General features: G+C 52.4%; 1 protein-coding gene across 1 annotated transcript in view; it reads right to left on the reverse strand.

The window, feature by feature from the left end:
• LOC140725358 (von Willebrand factor A domain-containing protein 7-like) overlaps positions 1 to 21,244 on the reverse strand; it is an 83,719-nt gene extending 62,475 nt beyond the window's left edge. The window contains exons 1-2 of the mRNA XM_073040785.1: positions 21,068 to 21,244; positions 19,412 to 20,719 (exon numbers count right to left, since the gene is read on the reverse strand). Of these exons, the coding sequence (XP_072896886.1) occupies positions 19,412 to 20,719; positions 21,068 to 21,244 (1,485 nt within the window). The remainder of the gene's footprint in view (positions 1 to 19,411; positions 20,720 to 21,067) is intronic.
• Positions 21,245 to 24,149: the final 2,905 nt, after the last annotated feature.

A 24,149-nucleotide genomic window follows, 5' to 3' on the forward strand; every position in this document is an offset into this window, starting at 1 on the left:
ATAGAGTGTTCCTCGTACAGGCCGATCTCTCTGCTCAATGTTGATGTAAAGATCTTAGCTAAAGTGTTGGCTCATAGATTAGAAACCATTATTCCCTCCATTATCTCTGATGACCAAACGGGCTTTATTAAAAACTGTCTCCTTTTTTTAACATTCGGCATCTATTTAATATTTTATACTCAGCTCCAACTGGGACTCCTGAATGTGTTATCTCCCTTGATGTGGAGAAAGCATTTGATCGTATAGAGTGGAACTACCTTTTTGCAGTCTTAGAAAAATTTGACCTTGGCCAAAGTTTCATCTCTTGGATCCAACTGCTGTACCTGTGTCCTACTGCTTCTGTTTTAACTAATTTTCAGAAATCCCAAGTATTTAATCTCAAACGTGGCACCCATCAGGGATGCCCCTTAAGTCCCTTTCTCTTTGATTTGGCTATAGAACCTCTGGCGATAGCATTTCGAAACTGTCCTGAATTGGCCGGGATTTGGAGAGGGGGTGTTGAGCATAAAGTTTCTCTCTATGCTGATGACTTATTACTCTTTCTCTCAAATCCGTCTACATCCTTACCTCTAATGTTTTCACTTCTTGACCAGTTTAGCCAGATCTCTGGCTATAAACTCAATTTACATAAGAGTGAACTTTTCCCAATTAATAAAGAAGCACAGGAACTAATATTTTGTGATCTCCCTTTTAAAGTAGTCCATAATCAATTTACTTATCTTGGAATTACAGTCACAAGGAAGTTTAAAGATCTCTTTCGTGAAAACTTTGTCAATCTTTCATATGCAATAAAACAGAGTCTGGTACAATGGTCACCTCTATCTATGTCTTTGGTAGGTCGTATTAATGTTGTTAAAATGTATGTTCTCCCCAAATTTTTATACTTATTTCAATCTATCCCAATTTTTATTCCTAAATCTTTTTTTGATTCCTTAGACTCTATTATTTTGTCATATCTGTGGCAGAATAAGCGCTCTAGAATTAATAAAATCCACCTCCAAAAATCTAAAAAAGAGGGTGGCATGGCTTTACCTAACTTTCACTTATATTATTGGGCAGCTAATATACATTGTGCTGCCTTCTGGTCTTTCTTCCACGGTCAACCCGAGTGCCCTAACTGGGTGGCAATGGAGTTGAGCTCCACTAAAGAATTATCTATATCTGCACTTCTTGGCTCTGCACTCCCTAGCAGTCTGCCCAGATCAATAGCTAATCCTCTGGTTAGACACACTTTGCGTATATGGGCTCCGTTTAGGAAATGCTATGGTTTCCAGGGGTTTTCTGTTTCCAGCCCTGTCACACATAATCACCTTTTTTTACCTACTACGTATGATTCAGCATTCCATGTTTGGTATAGGAAGGGCATTAGACATTTTGAAGATCTCTTCATTGATAATCGCTTCGCTTCTTTTCAGCAGCTCTCTGTTAAGTTCAACCTGCCTAACGCTCACTTTTTCAGATATCTCCAAATCCGACACTTTACTGCTCCTTTAATTCCTAACTTTCCTGAAATGCCTGCAAAAAATGCTATGGACCTATTTCTTTCCATTAATCCACTAGGTAAAGGTTTAATATCAATTATCCAAGATAAACTAGCAGCCTTACGACGGGCCCCTGTGGATAAAATTAAAATGGCCTGGGAGCAGGATTTAAATATCTCCTTATCCGAGGAGAGCTGGGACTCAGTTCTCAAATCGGTTAACTCAACCTCTCTTTGTGCTCGCCATTGCCTCTTACAGTTTAAGATTGTTCATAGAGCCCATATGTCTAAATCTAAACTATCTCGATTCTACCCTGGCATTAGCCCACTCTGTGATAAATGCAAGAGGGGCGTGGCCTCTCTCATCCATATGTACTGGCTCTGTCCTAGCTTGGAGAAATTCTGGAAAGATGTCTTCACTACATTATCGGGTATTCTGAATCAGCACCTAGAACCAAACCCCTTAATTGCTCTGTTCGGTTTTTGGGGCGAGACAGATTTATGTCTGGGTCCGACCAAATGCCGAATACTATCCTTTGCCTCTCTCCTGGCGAGACGCTTGATCCTCCTTAGATGGAGAGATGTTGCCCCGCCCACTCATGCGCAATGGCTTAACGACATTATGGCCTGCTTGGACCTCGAAAAAATTCATTATTCAGTTCTTAATTCGGATCTAAAGTTCCATAAGGTCTGGGGACCTTTTATCGAGTACTTTCATAACCTTCCTCTTGACTAGGGATTTTTTTTCTTTTTTTCTTCTTCTTTTCGGTCCCTTGCTTTCAGCTCCCTTTTTTTTCTGGTAATAGGCATTATTATCCTCTGTTGCTAAGTGTATTCACAGTCTGGGAGTTTGACTGTCCTGACCTATACTCTCTATATTGTGTTGTGGTTGGTCTGGAGTTGTTTTTTTTTTCTTGTGTTGTGGGGCTTGGGGAGGACACTAAGCTTACTTGTCTTTAATTTAGGTGCTTTTTTGTTAAATTCTCTTCCTTTGTAGCATATTGTTATTGTATGCTTAATTTTGCACTGTATTAATGCTCCTCATTGGGATTTGGGGTTTTTAATTTGTAAAATGTTTTGAAAAACTAATTTTTAAAAATTTAATAAAATTTGAAGAATGATTACAAGAATGTTGCCAGGACTTGAAGGACTGGTGGGGCAGGCTAGGTCTCAGTTGAACCATTGAGTTCTGATTTGCTTGCCCTGATAATGGAACAATGTTGTTCAACTGGAAAGATCTATGCGGATGTTGCCAGGACACAATAGTCTGATTTTTAGGGAGAGGCTGGGCACGCTAGGCCCACTTTCTGAAGTCTTTTCCATCCTGGGCTCTGGTGTTTCCATACCAAGCCGTGACGCATACTCATTCCAGGAATCATCGCTGTAAACCTCCAATGGAGCTCGGTGCACATCTCATTTTGCCAGAGCATCCCAGACGTTGCCCTGTGTTACCAGATTCCTCCATGACACAGTTCAATCTCTTCTCCTGAAACCGCGTCACAGAGAACGAAAACAGGCCCTTCTGCCCAACCCATCCATGCTGACCAAGTTGCTCCCGTCTACTTAAACACTGTTAATTTACCTGCCTTAACCAGTTCCTCTGGCTCGTATCTGCAGCCATTTCACCCAGAATCTTCCCTGCTCTGAACTTTAACCAGTGTACTCTAATGAAAGATTCCCCCAACTCTGGGGACAAAGACTGTCACCACCCACCTTATCTATGGTCCTCATGGTTTTATAAACCTCCATAAGGTCACTCCTCAGCCTGCTTCATCCAGGGAAAGCAGTCCCAATCTGTCCAGGTGCAGGTTGACGGAACTTGGCAGAAGACCAGGTCAGCATGGACTGGATGGGCTGAAGGGCTGTAGTGCTCTATGACTCCATGACTTCTCTCTGTCCGTTCTTCCATTTACCAACCACCTTCTGCGTGAAGACATTCCCCCGTAGCTCCCTTCTAATACTTCCCCCTCTCTCCTGAGACCAGTGCTTGCCCTGACCCTGGGGAAAAAGTCTGTGTGCACTCACCCCATCTCTGCCCCTCGATATTTCATGCATCCCTCAGTCTCCTACACTCCGAGGAAAAATGTCCTAGTCTATCCCAGCTCCCCTTTTTACTCAGTAACTAAGTCCTGGTGAATCTTTCCGGTTTAAAGACATGATTCCTGTAGATGGGCGACCAAAGCTGAGCATAATACTCCATCTGAGGCCTAGTCTGTCCAACCAATCCCTCGAGTCTGGCAAAATCATCATGAGTCTTTCCAGTTTATTAGCCTCATTCCTATCGCTGAGTGACCAAAACAGAATGCAGTACTCCGAGTGAGAGATGTCTGGCCTCGCCCTATTAACTTAATCCCCCAAGTACGGGGCAACATTCTTGCAGATCTTCTTCACATCTTTTTCCAGTGGTGATGTCTTTCCTACACATATGTGACCAAACAGGCGTGCGATACGCCAAGCACGGCCCTCACCCGGCTTTGAACAATGGCAACACTTCTACCCTGTGAATAAGCCTTCAGAGGCTGGCTGTGCTGCATTTCTACAAGACGTGGGTAAGGCCACACCTTCCAGAACCTGCCCCTCACCGAGGGCAGCTTCCAAATGAAAGTCTCCTCCTGCTCTCTGGGGTGGCCTCATGATCCCGGGGATATCTGGTTTGAGCAGAGAGAGTTGGGAAGGATGGGTGGGAGTCTGGCCCTCGGAGAGGAATCAGAACGGCAGAAAGTGGAGAAGCCAGCCCAGTCCCCCACCGGCAAAGCCACCCCCACCATTGAGTCACTTACATCGTCTACTGTCTCAAGAAAGCAGCAACCTTCGTCAAAGACCCCCACCGTTCATGCCAGGCTCTCTTTCCCTCCTACCATCAGGAAGGAGGTGCAGGAGCCTGAGGTCCCACACCACCAGGTTCAGGACAGCTACTTCCCTTCAACCATCAGTGCGAGTAACTTCACTCACTCCCACACTGAACTGGACTCGATAACTCACTCCCACACTGAACTGGTTCCCCGACCCACACACTCACTTACAAGGACTCGATAACTCACAATCTCAGTATTATTTGTATTTATACATTAGTTGTTTGTCAGTCTTTGCCTGCTTTTGTTCAGAATTTCATATATTCCACTGTCTTTCTTTATCGTTTCTACTTCCTCCCCTTCAATCATTCGGTTCTCGAACCAACCGGCACAATTCTAATCACTATCCCTGTATAAAACACTAGGACCACGTTGCACTACACTGGACTTCGTTTTGCACTAGTTGTGTTCTGTCCAGTAAAAAATTGTGAGAATATTTGTGAATGTTGTGTCTCTGACTCTCTGTGCCTGTGGTGCTGCTGCAAGGGTTTCATTGCACCTGTACGTATGTGGGCCCTTCACCCCTCCCCATCTCTGTGACCCCCCCCCCCGGTCCCTACACCCCTCCCCGTCTCTGTGACCCCCCCCCCCCGGTCCCTACACCCCTCCCTGTCTCTGTGACCCCCCCCCCCCGGTCCCTACACCCCTCCCTGTCTCTGTGACCCCCCCCCCCGGTCCCTACAACCCCTCCCTGTCTCTGTGACCCCCCCCCCCCCTCTGGGCCCTTCACCCCTCCCTGTCTCTGTGACCCCCCCCCCCCGGTCCCTACACCCCTCCCTGTCTCTGTGACCCCCCCCCCCCCTCTGGGCCCTTCACCCCTCCCCATCTCTGTGACCCCCCCCCCCGGTCCCTACACCCCTCCCCGTCTCTGTGACCCCTCAGGTCCCTACACCCCTCCCTGTCTCTGTGACCCCCCCCCCCCGGTCCCTACACCCCTCCCCGTCTCTGTGACCCCTCAGGCCCCTACACCCCTCCCCATCTCTGTGACCCCCCCCCCCCGGTCCCTACACCCCTCCCCGTCTCTGTGACCCCTCAGGTCCCTACACCCCTCCCTGTCTCTGTGACCCCCCCCCCCGGTCCCTACACCCCTCCCCATCTCTGTGACCCCCCCCCCCCGGTCCCTACACCCCTCCCTGTCTCTGTGACCCCTCAGGCCCCTACACCCCTCCCTGTCTCTGTGACCCCCCCTTTGGTCCCTACACCCCTCCCTGTCTCTGTGACCCCTCAGGCCCCTACACCCCTCCCTGTCTCTGTGACCCCCCCCTTTGGTCCCTACACCCCTCCTCATCTCTGTGACCCCCCCCCCCCCCCGGTCCCTACACCCCTCCCTGTCTCTGTGACCCCTCAGGCCCCTACACCCCTCCCTGTCTCTGTGACCCCCCCTTTGGTCCCTACACCCCTCCCTGTCTCTGTGACCCCTCCTTTGGTCCCTACACCCCTCCCCGTCTCTGTGACCCCCCCCCCCCGGTCCCTACACCCCTCCCTGTCTCTGTGACCCCTCAGGCCCCTACACCCCTCCCTGTCTCTGTGACCCCCCCTTTGGTCCCTACACCCCTCCCTGTCTCTGTGACCCCTCCTTTGGTCCCTACACCCCTCCCCGTCTCTGTGACCCCTCAGGCCCCTACACCCCTCCCTGTCTCTGTGACCCCCCCCCCCGGTCCCTACACCCCTCCCTGTCTCTGTGACCCCTCCTTTGGTCCCTACACCCCTCCCTGTCTCTGTGACCCCTCCTTTGGTCCCTACACCCCTCCCTGTCTCTGTGACCCCCCCCCCGGTCCCTACACCCCTCCCTGTCTCTGTGACCCCTCAGGCCCCTACACCCCTCCCTGTCTCTGTGACCCCCCCTTTGGTCCCTACACCCCTCCCTGTCTCTGTGACCCCCCCCCTTTGGTCCCTACACCCCTCCCTGTCTCTGTGACCCCCCCCCCCGGTCCCTACACCCCTCCCTGTCTCTGTGACCCCTCAGGCCCCTACACCCCTCCCCATCTCTGTGACCCCTCAGGCCCCTACACCCCTCCCTGTCTCTGTGACCCCCCCCCCCCCGGTCCCTACACCCCTCCCCGTCTCTGTGACCCCCCCCCCCCCCCGGTCCCTACACCCCTCCCTGTCTCTGTGACCCCCCCCCCCCCCGGTCCCTACACCCCTCCCTGTCTCTGTGACCCCTCAGGCCCCTACACCCCTCCCCATCTCTGTGACCCCTCAGGCCCCTACACCCCTCCCTGTCTCTGTGACCCCCCCCCCCCGGTCCCTACACCCCTCCCTGTCTCTGTGACCCCCCCCCCCCCCCGGTCCCTACACCCCTCCCTGTCTCTGTGACCCCCCTCCCCCGGTCCCTACACCCCTCCCTGTCTCTGTGACCCCCCTCCCCCGGTCCCTACACCCCTCCCTGTCTCTGTGACCCCTCAGGCCCCTACACCCCTCCCCATCTCTGTGACCCCTCAGGCCCCTACACCCCTCCCTGTCTCTGTGACCCCCCCCCCCCCAGTCCCTACACCCCTCCCTGTCTCTGTGCCCCCCTCTGGCCCCTATACCCCTCCCCATCTCTGTGACACCCCCTTTGGTCCCTTCACCCCTCCCCGTCTCTGTGACCCCCCCCCGGTCCCTACACCCCTCCCTGTCTCTGTGACCCCTCAGGCCCCTACACCCCTCCCTGTCTCTGTGACCCCTCAGGCCCCTACACCCCTCCTCATCTCTGTGACCCCCCCTTTGGTCCCTACACCCCTCCCTGTCTCTGTGACCCCCCCCCCCCCCGGTCCCTACACCCCTCCCTGTCTCTGTGACCCCTCAGGCCCCTACACCCCTCCCCATCTCTGTGACCCCCCCCCCCTCTGGTCCCTACACCCCTCCCTGTCTCTGTGACCCCCCCTCTGGTCCCTACACCCCTCCCTGTCTCTGTGACCCCTCAGGCACCTACACCCCTCCCCATCTCTGTGACCCCCCCCCCCCCTCCGGCCCCTACACCCCTCCCCATCTGTGACCCCCCCCCTCTGGTCCCTACACCCCTCCCTGTCTCTGTGACCCTCCTCCCCCCTCTGGCCCCCACACCCCTCCCTGTCTCTGTGACTCCCTCCGGCCCCTACACCCCTCCCCATCTCTGTGACCCCCCCCCCTCTGGTCCCTACACCCCTCCCTGTCTCTGTGACCCCCCCCCCTCTGGTCCCTACACCCCTCCCTGTCTCTGTGACCCCTCAGGCACCTACACCCCTCCCCATCTCTGTGACCCCCCCCCCTCCGGCCCCTACACCCCTCCCCATCTGTGACCCCCCCCCTCTGGTCCCTACACCCCTCCCTGTCTCTGTGACCCTCCTCCCCCCTCTGGCCCCCACACCCCTCCCTGTCTCTGTGACTCCCTCCGGCCCCCACACCCCTCCCCATCTCTGTGACCCCCCCTCCGGCCCCTACACCCCTCCCCATCTCTGTGACCCCCCCTCCGGCCACAACACCCCTCCCCATCTCTGTGACCCCCCCCCCCTCTGGTCCCTACACCCCTCCCTGTCTCTGTGACCCTCCTCCCGCCTCTGGCCCCCACACCCCTCCCTGTCTCTGTGACTCCCTCCGGCCCCCACACCCCTCCCTGTCTCTGTGACTCCCTCTGGCCCCCACACCCCTCCCTGTCTCTGTGACCCTCCTCCCCCCTCTGGCCCCCACACCCCTCCCTGTCTCTGTGACTCCCTCCGGCCCCTACACCCCTCCCTGTCTCTGTGAACCCCTTCAGTGCCAGAATCACATTCACTGATCCGATGACGTACTGTCGCTGCCTCTTCCCGATTCCACATCTGAGATCCTGAATTCCACACTCCATGGCAGAGCCTCAGTTTGTTGTACCTACAGAGACTTGTTTTAAATTTCTGGTCAACTGTAAACACAACTAGAAACCTGCTTTGACATTAACACATACACATCTCCAGAGAAAGGCACTGTTCAAATCCTCTCTGCGGCTGAAGTCCCAAGAAATCACTACAGAATTAACCATTCGAAGGATTGTCCATTATTTACAGAAATAGATCACCACACAAATCCCCCCTCCCCCAACTCGTCACCCCAGCGGAGTAGAGTCTATTTGCAACATCTGTGTCATTGCTCTCAAAGCAAGGTGCCACACAGCGATATGACCAGGCTTCAGTTCCCGATCGAGCGAGGGGTAAAGACTCAGACCCCACTCTTCACCCTGCCCAACTGAGGCCCTGAGGTCTTTCATGTCGAGTAGAGTGGGGCTTGGGTTGATGTTGCCCCTTTTCCGCCCCTCCTGCAGTGGTCTCTCCTCACCAACTCTCCCAAATTGTGACTCTCCCTCCTTTCATCCCCTCCCACATTGTGGCATTCCCTCCTCACGACCCCTTCCACAGCGCTGTGCTTCCTCCGCACCTCCACTCCCCTCCCTCATCACCACTCCTCCCGAGTGCCGCGGTCCCACCTCGCAGCCCCTCATGCAGTGCAACACTCCCTCCTCACCACCCCTCCACAGTGAGGTGCTCCCTCCTCACTGCCCCTACCACAGCGCTCCCTCTTTACTACCCCTTCCAGAGTGCGGCACACCTGCCTCACAGCCTCTCCCTCCTTACCGTCTCTGTCACAGCAGAGTGCTCCCTCCAATTCAATTTTGTGACTGTGTTTTACCCACAACGTGTCTTTTTATTGGAACATCAGCCAACGCCCCATCTGTGCGGTGACAATCCCTCCTCACTTCCTATTCGCCTATACACCTTCCTATTCGCCTATACGCCTTCTTGCTTCTCCAGACTGGGCTGGGCTGTTAAAGGCACAGTCCCTGGGTGAGGTTTAACCACATCTTTCCTACACTGGGCAACAAGAACTGCACAAATACTCCATGTGAGATCTCACGAGTGTCTCACACAGCGATAACGTGACATGCTCAGTGCCCTGACTGAAGAACGCCAGTGTTCCAAGCCCAGCACTGGTCACAACATCTACGGGGATGTGAGAATGAAGATCACAGAAACCAGCCTTCCCTCCATGGACACTGTCTCAGTAAATCCACCAGCATAATCAAAGACCCCACCCACCCTGCCTGAACATTCTCTCTTCTCCCCCTTCCATTGGGCAAGGTACAAACGCCCAGAAGCATATACCACCTGGGTCAAGGTCAGCTTCTACCCCACTGTAATAAGACTATTAAATGTTCCCCTAGTACGATAAACTGGAGACCTGACCTCACATTTGACTACGCTATGACCACGTTTCCCTGCACTGCACTGTCTCAGGTAACTGCTGCACTTTACTCTGCATTCTGCCTTCATTTACCTTGTTCTACTTCAAACCACTGTGTAATGACACGATCTGTAGGAACCGTGTGCAAGGACAAGATTTTCCCTTTTCCTTGTCCTATGCGACAATAATAATCAATAGTTCAATGATTCCAGTCAATATCAGAGAATGCAGACAATATACAACCTGACAGCCTTGAAACAGAAAACCCCCAAAGAATGAATAACAGAAAAAAAGATAAAAACCCCAAAGCCCCCTGCCCCACTCCATGCACAAGCAGCATCAACCCCACTCCCCCTCCCTCTCCCCCAAATTATTCCAGCATTCCCACCACACACCATGCAAGCAAAAGCAAATCCCCCAAACAGAGACCATGGTCTACAGTCCGTCAAAAACGAACTGTTACAAAAGCGATCACATTTATAATTCCTGTACCCAGAGCTCGGGTTGATGAAGGCCGGTGTACCAGATGCTTCCTTTCCCTCCCTGTCCTCCAGCAATGCTGCTTTCAGGTCATTATGTACCTGTACCTGTGTTCTACATCACTTCCCCGGTCCCGGCCGTTTACTCTGTAAGTCCTACCCTGGTTTAACTGACCAAAGTAGAATAGCTCGCACTCGGCCGAGTTAAATTTCACCTGCCATCCCTTGTTCACTTTCCCTCTTGAGCTGGGTCTTAGACAACGGTGTTCTCTGTCCACCACACTGACAATTCTGGTGTCACCAGCAAACGTAGTTATTTATTTAGAGATACAGCATTGGCCCTTCGAGAAACTCTGACCCAGCAACTCCACAACCCCGATTAACACAAACCTAATCACGGGACAAATTACAATGACCCAGTAATCTACCCAGTACATCGTTGGAAACCGAAACACCTGGAGAAAACTTGAGAGGGTCTTCATTTTCCCTGGTGTTTCACCACACTGATTACTACACGGGACAAGTGATTTGCTTGGCTCGATTTACCGACTGAATTACCTCGTGTTGGGTTACACGTCTGAAGTGTAGACCGATCCGGGGCGTCAACTTCCAATCTCAGTTTGTCAATCCAGAGGGTGGTATGAGTTCTGTGTGGGCTGTGGGCTGCGGGATCTCAAGGAGTGACACAGTCGGAGAGGGAGGCAGTAGAACTGGTGACAACCAGTGGGCAACGGGAATGATGGAGGCTCAGTTTGCAGTGCTGATCTTAGTGTGGTGGAGGGGGTAGAGGGGTTGGAGGGTGTGGAGGGAGTGGAAGGCAAGGGGGGTGGATGGGGTACAGGGTTGGAGGGTGTGGAGGGGTGGAGGGTGTGGAGTGAGTGGAGGGGTTGGAGGGGATTGAAGGGGTGGAGTGTGAAAGGCTTAGAGGGGTTAGAGGGGCTGGAGGGGGTGAAGGGGCTGGAAGGGATGGAGGTGTGGAGGGGATGCGGGGAGGGGTGGAAGAGGTGAGGAGTTGTGGGGTTGGAGTGGGTGGAGGGATGGAAGAGATGGAGGGGAGGGGAGGGGCTGGAGGGGTGGAAGGTGTGGAGGGTATTTTTTCCCTGCAAACATACCTTTGCTCATTGTGGCCAAAAAGTTCTAGTTTAGCTTCATCAGTCCACAGGACTTGTTTCTAACATCTATCAGGCTTGTTTTAATGTTCCTTTACAAACTCCTGATGCTGAATTTTGGCTGCAATGGGCAAAGGTATGTTTGGAGATAAAATGGTGCAGAATTTCATAAAAAGTACACCTCTCCACCTGTTAAGCACGGGGGTGGATCGATCACACTTTGGGCTTGTGTTGCAGCCAGTGGCACGGGGAACATTTCACTGGCAGAGGGAAGAATGAATTCAATTAAATACCAGCAAATTCTGGAAGCAAACATCACACCGTCTGTAAAAAAAAGCTGAAAATGAAAAGAGGATGGCTTCTACAACAGGATAATGATCCTGAACACACCTCAAAATCCACAATGGACTACCTCAAGGGGGGACCAGCTGAAAGTTTGGCTTTGACCTAAACGTCATCGCAAATCCGTGGATAGACCTCAAAAGAGCAGTGCATGCAAGACAGCCCAAGAATCTCACCGAACTAGAAGCCTTTTGCAAGGAAGAATGGGCAAAAATCCCCTAAACAAGAATTGAAAGACTCTTAGCTGGCTACTGTTGGGGTTAATGTTAGGGTTAATTCGAGACTGCCATTACAGGTCAGGAGTGGCTCACGTAATAGCAGGAGGCTGGAATGCGAGGGAGGGGGGAGCGAAACTGGGGACCCCGCTACATCGAAACTACCAGTGTCACGCGATTCAGTAAACAAAAGAAACAGGTAACTCGTGAGCATATGGCTGCGGGCCAATAAGATGGACACAAGTGCCCGATATTACCTAATATGCAGCGGGGGGTTGTGCTGGGGGGGAAAAGGGATATAAATAAGAGAAGATTGTAAGGGGAAGTCGGAAAGCGCGCCTTCTCCAGCGACTCCATCGATTCGCTGTGCCAGTTACGATTCCGCCAATAAAGCCACGTTTTGCTATATTCCGATGTTGGTTGTCTCTCTTCCAAACGAACACAGGGCATAACTTGAGCCCAACATTTGGTGACCCCGACGTGGGGAGGGAGAGACAACACAGGCTGGCGGGTCCGACAGCAGACAACTTGCGGCCGCAAGCTCGACTATAGGTCAGGAAGTGCCTGTTATATCGAAGACTTCCACTAGATAGTTAAATCACTGAGTTAGATCTTGTCTGCTGACGGACCCTCACCAACCCCAAATTACCCTGGGAGAGATCATTCCCGGTGCAGAATCGTGACTGGTAAGTACTAACTCTTATCTGTTTTTAGGAAGATCCTCCGCCCGTGGAAAAGTCTTCTGAGTGAGGGTACCCGCCGCCCACGATGGGCATAAAAGTCTCAGGAGCGAGGAGGAGAAGAGAAAAGTGTCGCGGTACACCGTAGTACACAGGGATACTGACGGCGCCTACCTTAGACTGGTTGTTAAGAGGAGAAATCTCCCACGCGAAGGTCAGGTTTTGAAAGGCGACCGTCCCATATTTGATCCTCTCTGTGTACTAGGGAGCCATGGAGCACTTCAATTTCGAGTTACCGAAACTCAGACATTTGTGTGTTGAGTAACAGTATATGAGAGTTTTTAGAAATATGGTAAAATTGATAACTGTGCGAGTTCAATAATCTAACAGTGAGCAGCCGCAGGGGTCGGACACCATCAAGGTAGGAGTGGAAGTGTTCCTCCGAGGCCCGGGGAAGCTCACCTGGAACGGAAAACGGTGGCATGGTCCATACCCTGTCACCGAGGTCTCCAACAGGGCATTAAAAGGTAAGAAGGGAGGGGAACAATAACTGGCATCATTTTCTACTGGCTAATTAAGACCTCTGGCAAGTGGGGAGCGTTTCTGGGACAGTCGGCTCTAGGACTGTCTATTTCAATTGCTATCTTTATTACGTGTGGTTGTTGTTGCGGGACTATAGATCGAGCCTTGACCCGAAAGGATGGAACTCCACCGGCGTACCAGGCACCCTTGTTCCCGGTGGAAGGGGAGGACACGGCCCTCTCGGAAAGCGGACGCGCTATGGGAGGACACGGACTGGAATGGACCATGGCAAGGGGGGATTGTGAATTTGTTCTTGAATAAGTTTTCTGAAATGTTGCATGCTACTTGTAAAAATTGCGGATGTTTAGGGAATCCCTACCCATATTTTGTGACCCTAGGTCGGACAAATCAGGATGAGCAAATAGGGAGGACACGCCAAAGAGTGCCGGGGGACGCTCACCTCCCTGCCTGATCCCGACAGCCACGGAAAAGTTTGTAAGGGATGTGGCCTCTGGGAGGCCAAGGGAGGGAGTGTTAGGGTTAATTCGAGACTGCCATTACAGGTCAGGAGTGGCTCACGTAATAGCAGGAGGCCGGAATGCGAGGGAGGGGGGAGCGAAACTGGGGACCCCGCTACATCGAAACTACCAGTGTCACGCGATTCAGTAAACAAAAGAAACAGGTAACTCGTGAGCATATGGCTGCGGGCCAATAAGATGGACACAAGTGCCCGATATTACCTAATATGCAGCGGGGGGTTGTGCTGGGGGGAAAAGGGATATAAATAAGAGAAGATTGTAAGGGAAAGTCAGAAAGCGCGCCTTCTCCAGCGACTCCGTCGATTCGCTGTGTCAGTTACGATTCTGCCAATAAAGCCACGTTTTGCTATATTCCGATGTTGGTTGTCTCTCTTCCAAACGAACACAGGGCATAACTTGAGCCCAACACTACAGAAAGTGATACTTGCCAAAGGGGGTGTTACTAAGTACTGACCATGCAGGGTGCCCAAACTTTTACTTCGGGCCCTTTTCATTTTGTTATTTTGAAACTGTAAAAGATAGAAATAAAAAAGTAATCTTACTTAAAATATTACAGAAATGTGTCATCTTTAACTTCATGCCTTTTGGAAATAAGGTCATCTTTTACTCACTTAGCTATTCACAGTAACAGAACTTTTGACCGGAGTGCACAAACTTTTGCATGCCACTGTACCTAATGAAGGAGCCTCTGAGGGTTCTCTGCATTGTATTGTTGCTTTTCCCTGATACTACCCTGATGTACTGTACAGTTGCGATGATATGATCGGGATGGATGGTATGCATCCATCTTTCAATGTTTTCCATTGAAAACAAATCTTTTCATTGTACCTTGACACATTTGACAACACCAAAGCAATTTACCAGTTTAAATTTACACACCTTGGTGCTGAGCCTACATGTATGTCGCTCTAGTCCCCACAGACTATTGGGAGCCAGATAGACCGAGGAATGAGAAAGATGGTGAATCTACCCAGTAAGGACACCATCTTTCTCATTCCTCGGTCCTACAAGTTCCTGGTTGGTTGACCCCTCATATCTCCTTCCCTGAATGCTGTCATATCATTCTCCCTAATCAACAGTGTCACACCCTCACCTGAGTCTCCTGTTTAGACTTAATGTTTCCTCGGTAAAGCTGCCAGCACAATCCCAGACCCGACCCGTCCCCGATATTCTCTCTTCTCCATCCCCTCCCATCAGACACAAGGTAAAAAAGCCTGAAAGTGTGAAAGCATCTCCCTCTCCTTTCTTGATCTCACTGTCCTTATCTCTGGAGACAGCTTATCTACTGATGTCTATTATAAACCCACGGACTCTCACACCTACCTGGACTCTACCTCTTCCCACCTTGTTGCTTGCTAAAACGCCATCCCCTTCTCTCAATTCCTCCGTCTCTGCCGCATCTGCTCTCAGGATGAGGCTTTTCATTCTAGAATGAAGGAGTGGTCCTCCTTTTTTTCAGAGAAAGGGGCTTCTCTTCTTCCACCATCAATTCTGCCCTCAACCACATCTCTCCCATTTCATGCACGTCTGCTTTTACCCCATCCTCCTGCCAGTCTACCAGGGATAGGGTTCCTCTTGTCCTCACTTACCATCCCACCAGCCTACGTGTCCAGTGCATAATTCTCTGGAGATTCTGCCATCTCCAGCGGGATCCCATCACCAATGACATCTCTCCCTCCCACACCTCTCGCCCACCTGCTCCACCCCACTTTCTGCTTTCCACAGGGATCGCTGTCTATGCTACCCCCTTGTCCATTTGTCCCTCTCCCTCCTGGCACTTATCCTTGCAAGTGGAACAAGTGCTACACTTGCCCCTACACCTCCTCCCTCACTACCATTCAAACTCCAAACGGTCTTTCCAGATTAGGCAACCCTCCACCTTTGAGTCTTATTTGTTACCAGAGTGGAACTTTTTTTTGGAGAAACATCAGTGAAACTAAAGAACTGATTGCTAAAGGGGAAGGAGGGTGTACTAAACATTCCTTCCACAGTGAGCTTATGTTTCCCTGGCCCCATGAGCACTTTCTTTGTTGGGGTTAGCGTAAAGTCTGTTTTTATTTACACCAGTTTTGTGAACAGAGATTTGGGGATGGCTGAGACATCTGCCCCAGTGTCCATTTTGCAGCCTTGTCTACTTGAATCTGGACCCCCCATGGAAAACTCTCTCTCAGTCTGAATCATGGTCTTCTTTGGTCTCCTGAAGAACTGTTTTTGAGTGACATTGGCTTTTATGATGGCCAACTCTATTAAGTTGCCGCATCTACTGCAGTTGGACATTTTATCTGCTCTTTATTTTGCTTGTCTGGTGTTTGAACTGAGCTCTACTGTCTCCTCTTTCTGGAATCTTTCTGACTGCACTTTGTTGTGCCCTGCTTTTTGTACAACTTCTACTTTACCTCAGCATCATTTTCCTGCCTGAGTTCTGCCTACAGCTGACAAGCATTCTCACTCTGCCTGACCATAGTAATTGCTTTCTCTGATGTGAGATTTGAAGTCTCTCTGGCAATTTGGGTGTCTAGCTTGACAACAAACCTGTCTCTAAGGTGATCAACTCTCAGCTTTCCCTATGCACAGTTGTCTGACAGCAAACAATGCCTCGATTCCCTGGAATTGCAAACCAGTGAGTCTTACTTCAGTCAACTCACACAAAATGCTGGTGGAACGCAGCAGGCCAGGCAGCATCTATAGGGAGAAGAACTGTCGACGTTTCCGGCCGAGACCCTTTGTCAGGACTAACTGAAAGGAAAGATAGTAAGAGATTTGAAAGTAGTGGCGGGAGGGGGAAATGTGAAATGATAGGAGACCGGAGGGGGTGGGATGAAGCTGAGAGCTGGAAAGGTGATTGGGGAAAGTGATACAGGGCTGGAGAAGGAAAAGGACTTCAGTGGTAGGCAAGAGGGTTATTAGAGACAGGATTTATGAGCATTTGCAGAACCACAGTCTGATTACGGATTGTGAGGAGCAGGTTATGCCTCACGAGCAGGATTGATATTTTGAGGACGTGATAATGGATATTGATGATGGTAGCACTGTGGATGTGGTGTATGTAGATTTAGTAAGGTGTTTGATAATGGTCCCTGTAGTAGGCTCATTCAGGAGGCTTGGCGTTCTGTGTTGACTGAAGGCAGAGGATGGTTATAGATGGAGCATACTCTGCTTGGAGGCCGGTGACCAGTGGAGTTCCACAGGGATCTGATCTGGGACCCCAGCTCTTTGTGATCTGAATCTGGATGAGGAAGTAGAAGGGTTGGTCAGTATAATTGCAGATGACATGAAGGTTGATGGAGCTGTGGTTGCCGTAGGTTACAATGAGAAGATGCAGGGCTGGGCTGAGAAGTGGCAGATGGTGTTCAACACAGAAACTGTGAAGTGATTCACTTTGGAAGGTTGAATTTGACGGCAGAACACAGGATTAATGGCAGGATTCTTAGCAGTGTGGACGGACAGAGCGATCTCCATGGTCCCTATCTATAGATCGCTCAAAGTTGCCAAGCAGGTTGATCAGATTAAGGCGGTATGTGGTGCATTTGCCTTTATAAGTGGGGATATTGAGTTCCAGAGCTGCAAAGTAATGTTACACCTCTGAAACCCTGGTTAGACCACACATGGAGTATTTTGCTCAGTTCTGGCTGCTCATTATAAGAAGAAAGAGTGCTTAGGGGATTTACCAGGATGTTGACTGGATTAGACAGCATACTTTCTGAAGAAAGGTTAAGTGAACCTTATGGTCTTCTCACTGAAGAGAAGCAGGAAGAAAGGTCACTTGACAGAGAAAATGATTAGAGTGATAGATCGAGTGGTGAGCCAGACTTCTTTTCCTCAGGGCAGAAATAGCTATATGAGGGGAATAATTTAAGCTGATGGGAGGAATGTAGAGGGATTGTTAGAAGAAGGTTTATTTTTTACACAGAGAGGGGTGGATGTGTGGAATGCATTACCGGGGTGGTGGTAGACGCAGGTTCATTAGGGACATTTAATAGACTCTTAGATAGGCATATGGATGATAGAAAAATGGAAGGATTTGTAAGAGGGAAGGTTCTGATCTTAAAGTAAGTTTAAAAAGTTGGCACAACGTTGAGGGCTGAGGGCCTGTACTGTGAAGTAATGTTCAATGCTGTGTCTCTGTCGATCTTATTCTCTTCTATTTATAAAGTGTGGGATCTTTCCAAACCACATCCAGCCAATTTTGATTAACTTGACACATCTGCCACTTATGTTTGCTCCTCTGCCACATTAGAATCACACCATCTAGACAAGCACATTTAGACAGACACTTGCACAGCAAGGCATTAGAACGATGAGTTGTTAATGAAGAAAAGGAATTGTACAGATGGTGAGAAAGACTATCATGGCATGATGGGTCAAATGGCCTGCTGTATTTCCTCTATTCTCTCCTATCACACGTTCCCAGGGTCAGATGCAGTATGGAGGGAGTTTCACTCGGTGTCTGACCCTTTTTTTTTTAATTACAAAATCCTTTATTACAAATATCGGTGCTATACAATATATACAAAACAGTGGCAATCACAATAACTAAACTACAACTAGACAATAGACATTACACCAAAATGTTGCCATCTCTATCCACGATGGCATTTACACCCCGCGGAGCCCAACGGTCTCGAAACTCCTCTAAGGTCGCCGTGGACTGCGCGTGTTCTTTTTCAATATTTACCCGGGCACGAACATACCCTCTAAACATTGCCAGCGTGTCTGCCCGGGGAGATCCTCCCGCCACCCGTTTCCAAGACCCTCGGATGGCGGATTTCGCCAGCCCCAGGAGCAAGTTGACTAGGACATCCTCATCCCTCCATGCCCCCTTCCTTACTGGATGACCATATATAAACAGGGTGGGGCTAAAATGCAGCCAGAAGGCGAGAAGCAGCCCAGGCAAATACGCAAAAAGAGGCTGCAGCCTCACACACTCCATGTACATGTGGTACACGGTCTCCTCCAGCCCGCAGAAGTGGCATGCGGGTGGGAGATCCATGTACAAACTAAAAAACTTATTGCAGGGCACCGCTCTATGCAGCACCCTCCAGCCGAGATCCCCAGGTGCATGGGAAGAACCCCCTCCTAAAGGGACTTCCAGTGGGGACCCGCCTCACCTCCGGGTGGAAAGACCGACCGCCATGGCGTGTCGGGACGGTGGACAAGGGCAAGGAAGTGGAGGGTGTGGAGCAGCAGCCCATACAAATACCTCCTACTTGCATCCCTGAATGGGACTGTGGGTATCGATGAGAGACGGCTCAAGTTGTGTGGACACGGCTCCCGGAGAAGATTGCGGGGTCTGGGCCCGGCAAGCAGCTCGGCCTGAGTCGGTCCACACAACTGAGCCGTACTGGCATCCACTGAGGTAGGGCAAGGGTCCGCCAGGACCCCGCCCTCCGCCTGAGGAGGGGATTCCCGGCCTGAGGCGACCATGTTCCAGACTCTCAGTAGGTCCTGATAGAAGCCGGGCAGACTCCGCAAAGCAGTACGGCTGACGCCCGCCGGTGGTAGCCGCATGTCTTCGTGAAGACAACAGCCCCTCCGGAGGAAGAAAGTCGCCAACACGTGCCACCTGGGAGGGTGCTCGGCGTCCAGGAATCTCTGCAGAGTCCTGAGGCGGAGAGCCGCCAGTCGCGGACGTACATACACCAGCGACTGTCCGCCCTCTCCCACTGGGAGACTCAAGACCGCTGCAGAGACCCAGTGTTTCCTGTTGCCCCAGAAGAAGTCCACTAACTTCCTCTGCATTCTCCCAACAAACGGGGCAGGAGGGGCCAAGGTGACCATCCGATACCACAACATGGAGGCCACCAGCTGGTTTATGACCACCACCCTGCCTCGATAGGAAAGCACCCTGAGAAGGCCTGACCAGCGCCCCAGCCGGGCCATGACTTTCGTCTCCAGGTCCTGCCAGTTCGCCAGCCAGGTCTCCCCAGAAGGACTCAGGTAGACTCCCAGATAGAGGAGACGTCTAGTGCTCCACTCAAAAGCTCTCATCTCCTCCGGCAGGGAGTCCACCTGCCACTGACCCACTAAGAGTCCGGAACATTTCGCCCAGTTTATCCGAGCGGAGGATGCTGCCGAGAAAACTTCTTGGCACTCGCGCATCCTCCGCAGGTCATTGGGATCTGTCATCATGAGGAGTACATCATCGGCGTAGGCCGACAGGACGACCCCCATGTCCGGTTCACGCAGAACCAGACCTGTCAGCCTTCGCCGTAGGAGGCTCAGGAATGGCTCGACACAGATCGCGTACAATTGACCGGACATGGGGCATCCCTGACGTACTCCTCTCCTGAAGGGAATGGGCGCTGCCAGTGATCCATTGACCTTAACAAGGCACTCCGCGACAGAGTATAGGAGCCGAACTCGGGCCACAAAATGTGGTCCGAGTCCAACGGCCTGCAGAGCGCACACCAGGAAACTGTGGTCTACCCAGTCAAACGCCTTCTCCTGGTCAAGAGAGAGAAACGCTGCCGGGGACCCAGTCTCCTGCTGCAGGTGGATCAGGTCCCGTACTAGGTGGACATTGTCCTGGATGGAGCGGCCCGGGACCGTGTAAGATTGGTCAGGATGAATCACCTGTCTCAGTACTGAACCAAGACGGTTGGCCATTGCCCGGGCGAAGAAATTGTAGTCCGCGCACAAGAGGGAGACCGGGCGCCAGTTCTTTAGCAGGCGAAGGTCTCCCTTCTTGGGCAGCAGGACCACAACAGCTCTCCGCCATGAGAGGGGCATTTCCCCGGTGGCTAGGCTCTCCCCTGGAACAAGGCTGTAATCGACCCCCAGGACACCCCAAAAAGCCTGATAAAACTCTACACTCAGACCATCTAAACCACGGGATTTACCCCTCTGGAGTTGCCGAAGGGCAGTAGACAGCTCCTTCCGAGTCAGGGGAGCGTCCAGACGCGCTACGTCTTCTGGGCTGACCTTTGCTAAATCCTCCCAGACCTCACTGCACGCCCCCGCATTTGACGGATCTGGTGAGAATAAGGACCGATAGAACGTGCGGATTTCTTTGATAATTTCCTCAGGATCCGTGATGGAGGAGCCATCAGCAACCAGTAGCTCCACCAGCTGCTTTTGAACTTCCCGCCACTTCTCCAACGAGTAGAAGAAGGGTGAGCCGCGGTCCAAATCTTGCAGCATTTGGATCCGCGACCTCACATATGCACCTCGGGACTGCTGAAGCTGCAGATGCCTGAGTGCGTCCTTCTCCTGGTATTCCTGCCACATTTGATGGTCTCCACCGGTCGGACCAAGACGGAACTCAAGGTCAAGCAACGCTCTCTCAAGCCGCTCAGTGTCAGAGCCCCGCCTCTTTGTCGACCCCCGAGTGTACTCCCGACATAAAAACCGGATGTGGACCCACCACAGCCGTAGGGAGCTGAACTCTCTCCGTCTCTCTCTCCAGGTGGCCCAGAACGCTCGGAATGAATCCCGGAATCGGCTCTCCTCCAGCAGCCGGTTGTTAAAGTGCCAATACCCGGATCCCACCCGAGGGTGCAGAGGAGTAAATTCCATCCACACAAGGTGATGATCCGAGCACGACACCGGCCGCATGGAGGACGCCGACACGCGGGAGACATAAGCCCGAGAGATATACAGGCGGTCTATCCGGGAACCCCCCTCTCTAGATCTTCTGGAGAAGGCGCTAGAGTCGGGGTGAAGATTCCGCCAGCTGTCCACCAAGTCAAAGGAGCCGACTAGCTCCTTTAACCTTTTCGCCGATGCTGGGTCGCGTTGGAGGCCCGAGCGGTCCTCCACCTCGAGGGTACAGTTGAAGTCTCCCCCGAGGATGACGCAGTCCCCAGGATCGATGGAACTCAGCAAGGTGGACAGCTGACAGAATAGGCGCGTCTGCATCACCCCGCGCCTCGGAGCATACACGTTGATAAAATGCAGCGGTACTCCATCGAGGCGCACAGCCAGGTGGAGCAGACGGCCGGGCACAACATCTTGGACTCCTACGATTTCTGGCCGGAAGGTTGGGGCCAACAGGATCGCCACCCCGCTAGAGTTGGAGCTAAGGTGACTCATGTAGACCCCGCCCTGCCACTCCAGGAGCCAAGCGGACTCGTTCCCCGGGGTGGTATGGGTTTCCTGCAGGAAACTCACCGCGTATCTCCCATCCCTGAGGACTGAGAGATTGTTATATCTGCGGAGAGAGCCCCTGCTACCGTTTACATTTAGACTAGCTATGGTAAGTTTCATGTCAGGAGCACACTAGGCCTCAGCACCGGTCCCCTTCCCACTGAGAGCGGTGGCGCCCTCAGCCGCACAATCCCGAAGAAAACCAAGAGCATTCTTTGCCTTCCGGGCCCGACTGCTACCATCGCTACCCTGTGACCCACCATCTCCCGAAGGAGCGAGGCTGTTTCTCACCCTGATGTCCCTCACCAGGTCATCCAGGAAGGATTTCAGCTGCCGACTGTCATTCCCTGTCACAACATTCTTCCTCCCCTTCCCTTTCCCCTTCCCCTTCCGTCCGAGGATGACTCGCAGGGACTTCACCAGCTTCGGCAGGCTAGGCCAGCGAAGCGAGGCGAGTTTAGGCCGATGCTTTGCACCCACGGAGGAGTGAATGAACTCTCTGATCTCCTCCACAGGTATCAATGGGGTTTTTTCAGGAGGGGTGAGGATGTCCATTGTCTCACTATCAATAGCATCTCCCTCCAATCCCTCACTGCAGACAGATTCCCCATCTTCCTCCTCATGTGGTGTATAAGGTGGCTGCCCCTGTAACCCACACTGCACAGCGAGTACCTCCCTCATACCTTCCCGCTCCACCGTCGCATCAGTCTTATCCACAGTTGCGACGATGGAGGGAAAGTCCCCAGGGACTCCCTGCAGGCCATTAGTTGATGGGGTCGGCATGCAGGGTATATCACCCTCCCCAGGAGACAGGTATGAAGGGGACCCCAGCAGCTCTGGTCCAATGGATTCACCGGCAGCCTGATGCTGACAGTGAGAGAGCCTGGTCTCCTCTCCACTTGTACTGCTTAATACATTTCCCTCCAGGGAGGCGCTTACTGCTAAGTCCTGGGTGGAGGGCTCCAGGTCTGTTTTAGTTGTGCAAACAGGCCCAGCACTAGCTTCCTGCACAACCACACCACCCACCACAGGACTGGTGGCTACATCCGGGGATTCAGGGTTAGACACAACTTCCACCCGGATTCCCACCCCTTTCTGGGACTCCCCCTCATCTACATTCCCTGCCCTCTTGGGGGAACATTCCCTTCTCCTCTTCAAGCCGGAGGAGCACACTGGTGCGGGATTCACCGATGGAGCGTTACTCTCCGCTTCCATCACCCCGTCCGACTGTGCACTTCCCCGAGCCTCCCTCTCCACCTCAGGGCAAATGGGCGTGAGCTCTGCGGTCTCGGGGGCCGACTTCTTCATGTGTTTGGATTTCTTCCTCACTTTCTTTCCCCGCACAGGCTCCACCCCGTCCCTCGCCTGAACCTCCCTGCACGTAGCCCCAGGAACACTCGCCTGAACCACAGGGGTAGGAGCAGAGACTGGAACAGACGTAGGAACAGGGACAGGGTTAGAGACAGGGTCAGGGGCAGGAGCAGGGGCTGGCATAGGTGTAGGAGCAGGAATGGGATCAGGGGCAGAGTTAGCTGGGGCACTGGTTCCCGAAGTGGACTCCCTGGGTTTTCGGGTGTTCGGACAATCCCTCCGAAAGTGCCCCACCTCCCCGCACGCATGGCACCGTGGGCGCTCAGAGCTCCAATACACCTGATAATCTACCCCCTCGTGCCGGACAGTAAACCGGCCCTCAACTTCGTCCTTTTCCAGCTGCATGAATACCTGTCGCCGGAAAGAGATTACGGTCCGGAGGGTGCGTCTCCTGAATTTGTGCCTGATGGCAGTTATTTCTGACCGTACTTGCCCCAAGCGGGCTAGTGCGGGAAGCAGGTCCTCGTTGGGGATGAAAGGCTTTACGTGACCGAGGACGATGCGTTGTGTGGGAGCTGTCACTAGCTCCATCTGTAAAAAGATGTTCTCCACCGTGATCCCTCTACTGAGGGCCCGATGCACCAACTCATCATTCCTCAGGTAAAACACTGCCTTCCCGAACTCTTTCTCGGTGGCCAAAACACCATCTCTCCCCAACAAGTCCTCCATAGCCTCCGCGCACTTTTCCAGGGTAGTTCCAGTTCGCAAAATACATTGTACCCCGCGTTCAACTTTCACCGTCCGAAACAGGGCTTTGTCCGAGGCTGGAGAGGCAGCCGCCTTGGCATAACTCCCCGCAGGCCTGCGACTCCCTGTAGACTGGTCCGGCATGTTACTTCTGTGTCCGAATCGAGAAAGATACGGTGGTGGTGCTGCTTATAAAGTCCTGGAGCGAGTTGAGTAACTGGCGGGAAAAGTTAGTACTCGACAGTACCTTGCTGGCTCAGTGCCAGAAATTCCCACGCCAGGAAAGGCTCCGTTAGTCCTGCAGAACTTCCAGGCCGTGAGAGGTCGAGACGTCTCAAACGATGTTTCGGCTCCGACACCGAACGAGAATCCTGACGATAAAGATGGAAGGAGGTTGTCCCGATGTCAGTGAGGGAACAACGGCGTTTGTCTCCGGTTTTTGGAGCGACCCGGCTTCCTGGCGAGTTGCCAGCGGCCACAGCTGGGAGCTACGCAGTTCGCAGCTGTCAACGGACCCCGTCCAAACTGGCAGAAAAACTCCAAACGAAGCTTCCACACTAAACCAGACGCTCACTTAGATGTTCAAGAGTCGTTTCAAACCAATTCCAAGAAAATCACG

This window comes from Hemitrygon akajei, chromosome 1 (assembly GCF_048418815.1).
Source record: "Hemitrygon akajei chromosome 1, sHemAka1.3, whole genome shotgun sequence".
NCBI lineage: Eukaryota > Metazoa > Chordata > Chondrichthyes > Myliobatiformes > Dasyatidae > Hemitrygon > Hemitrygon akajei.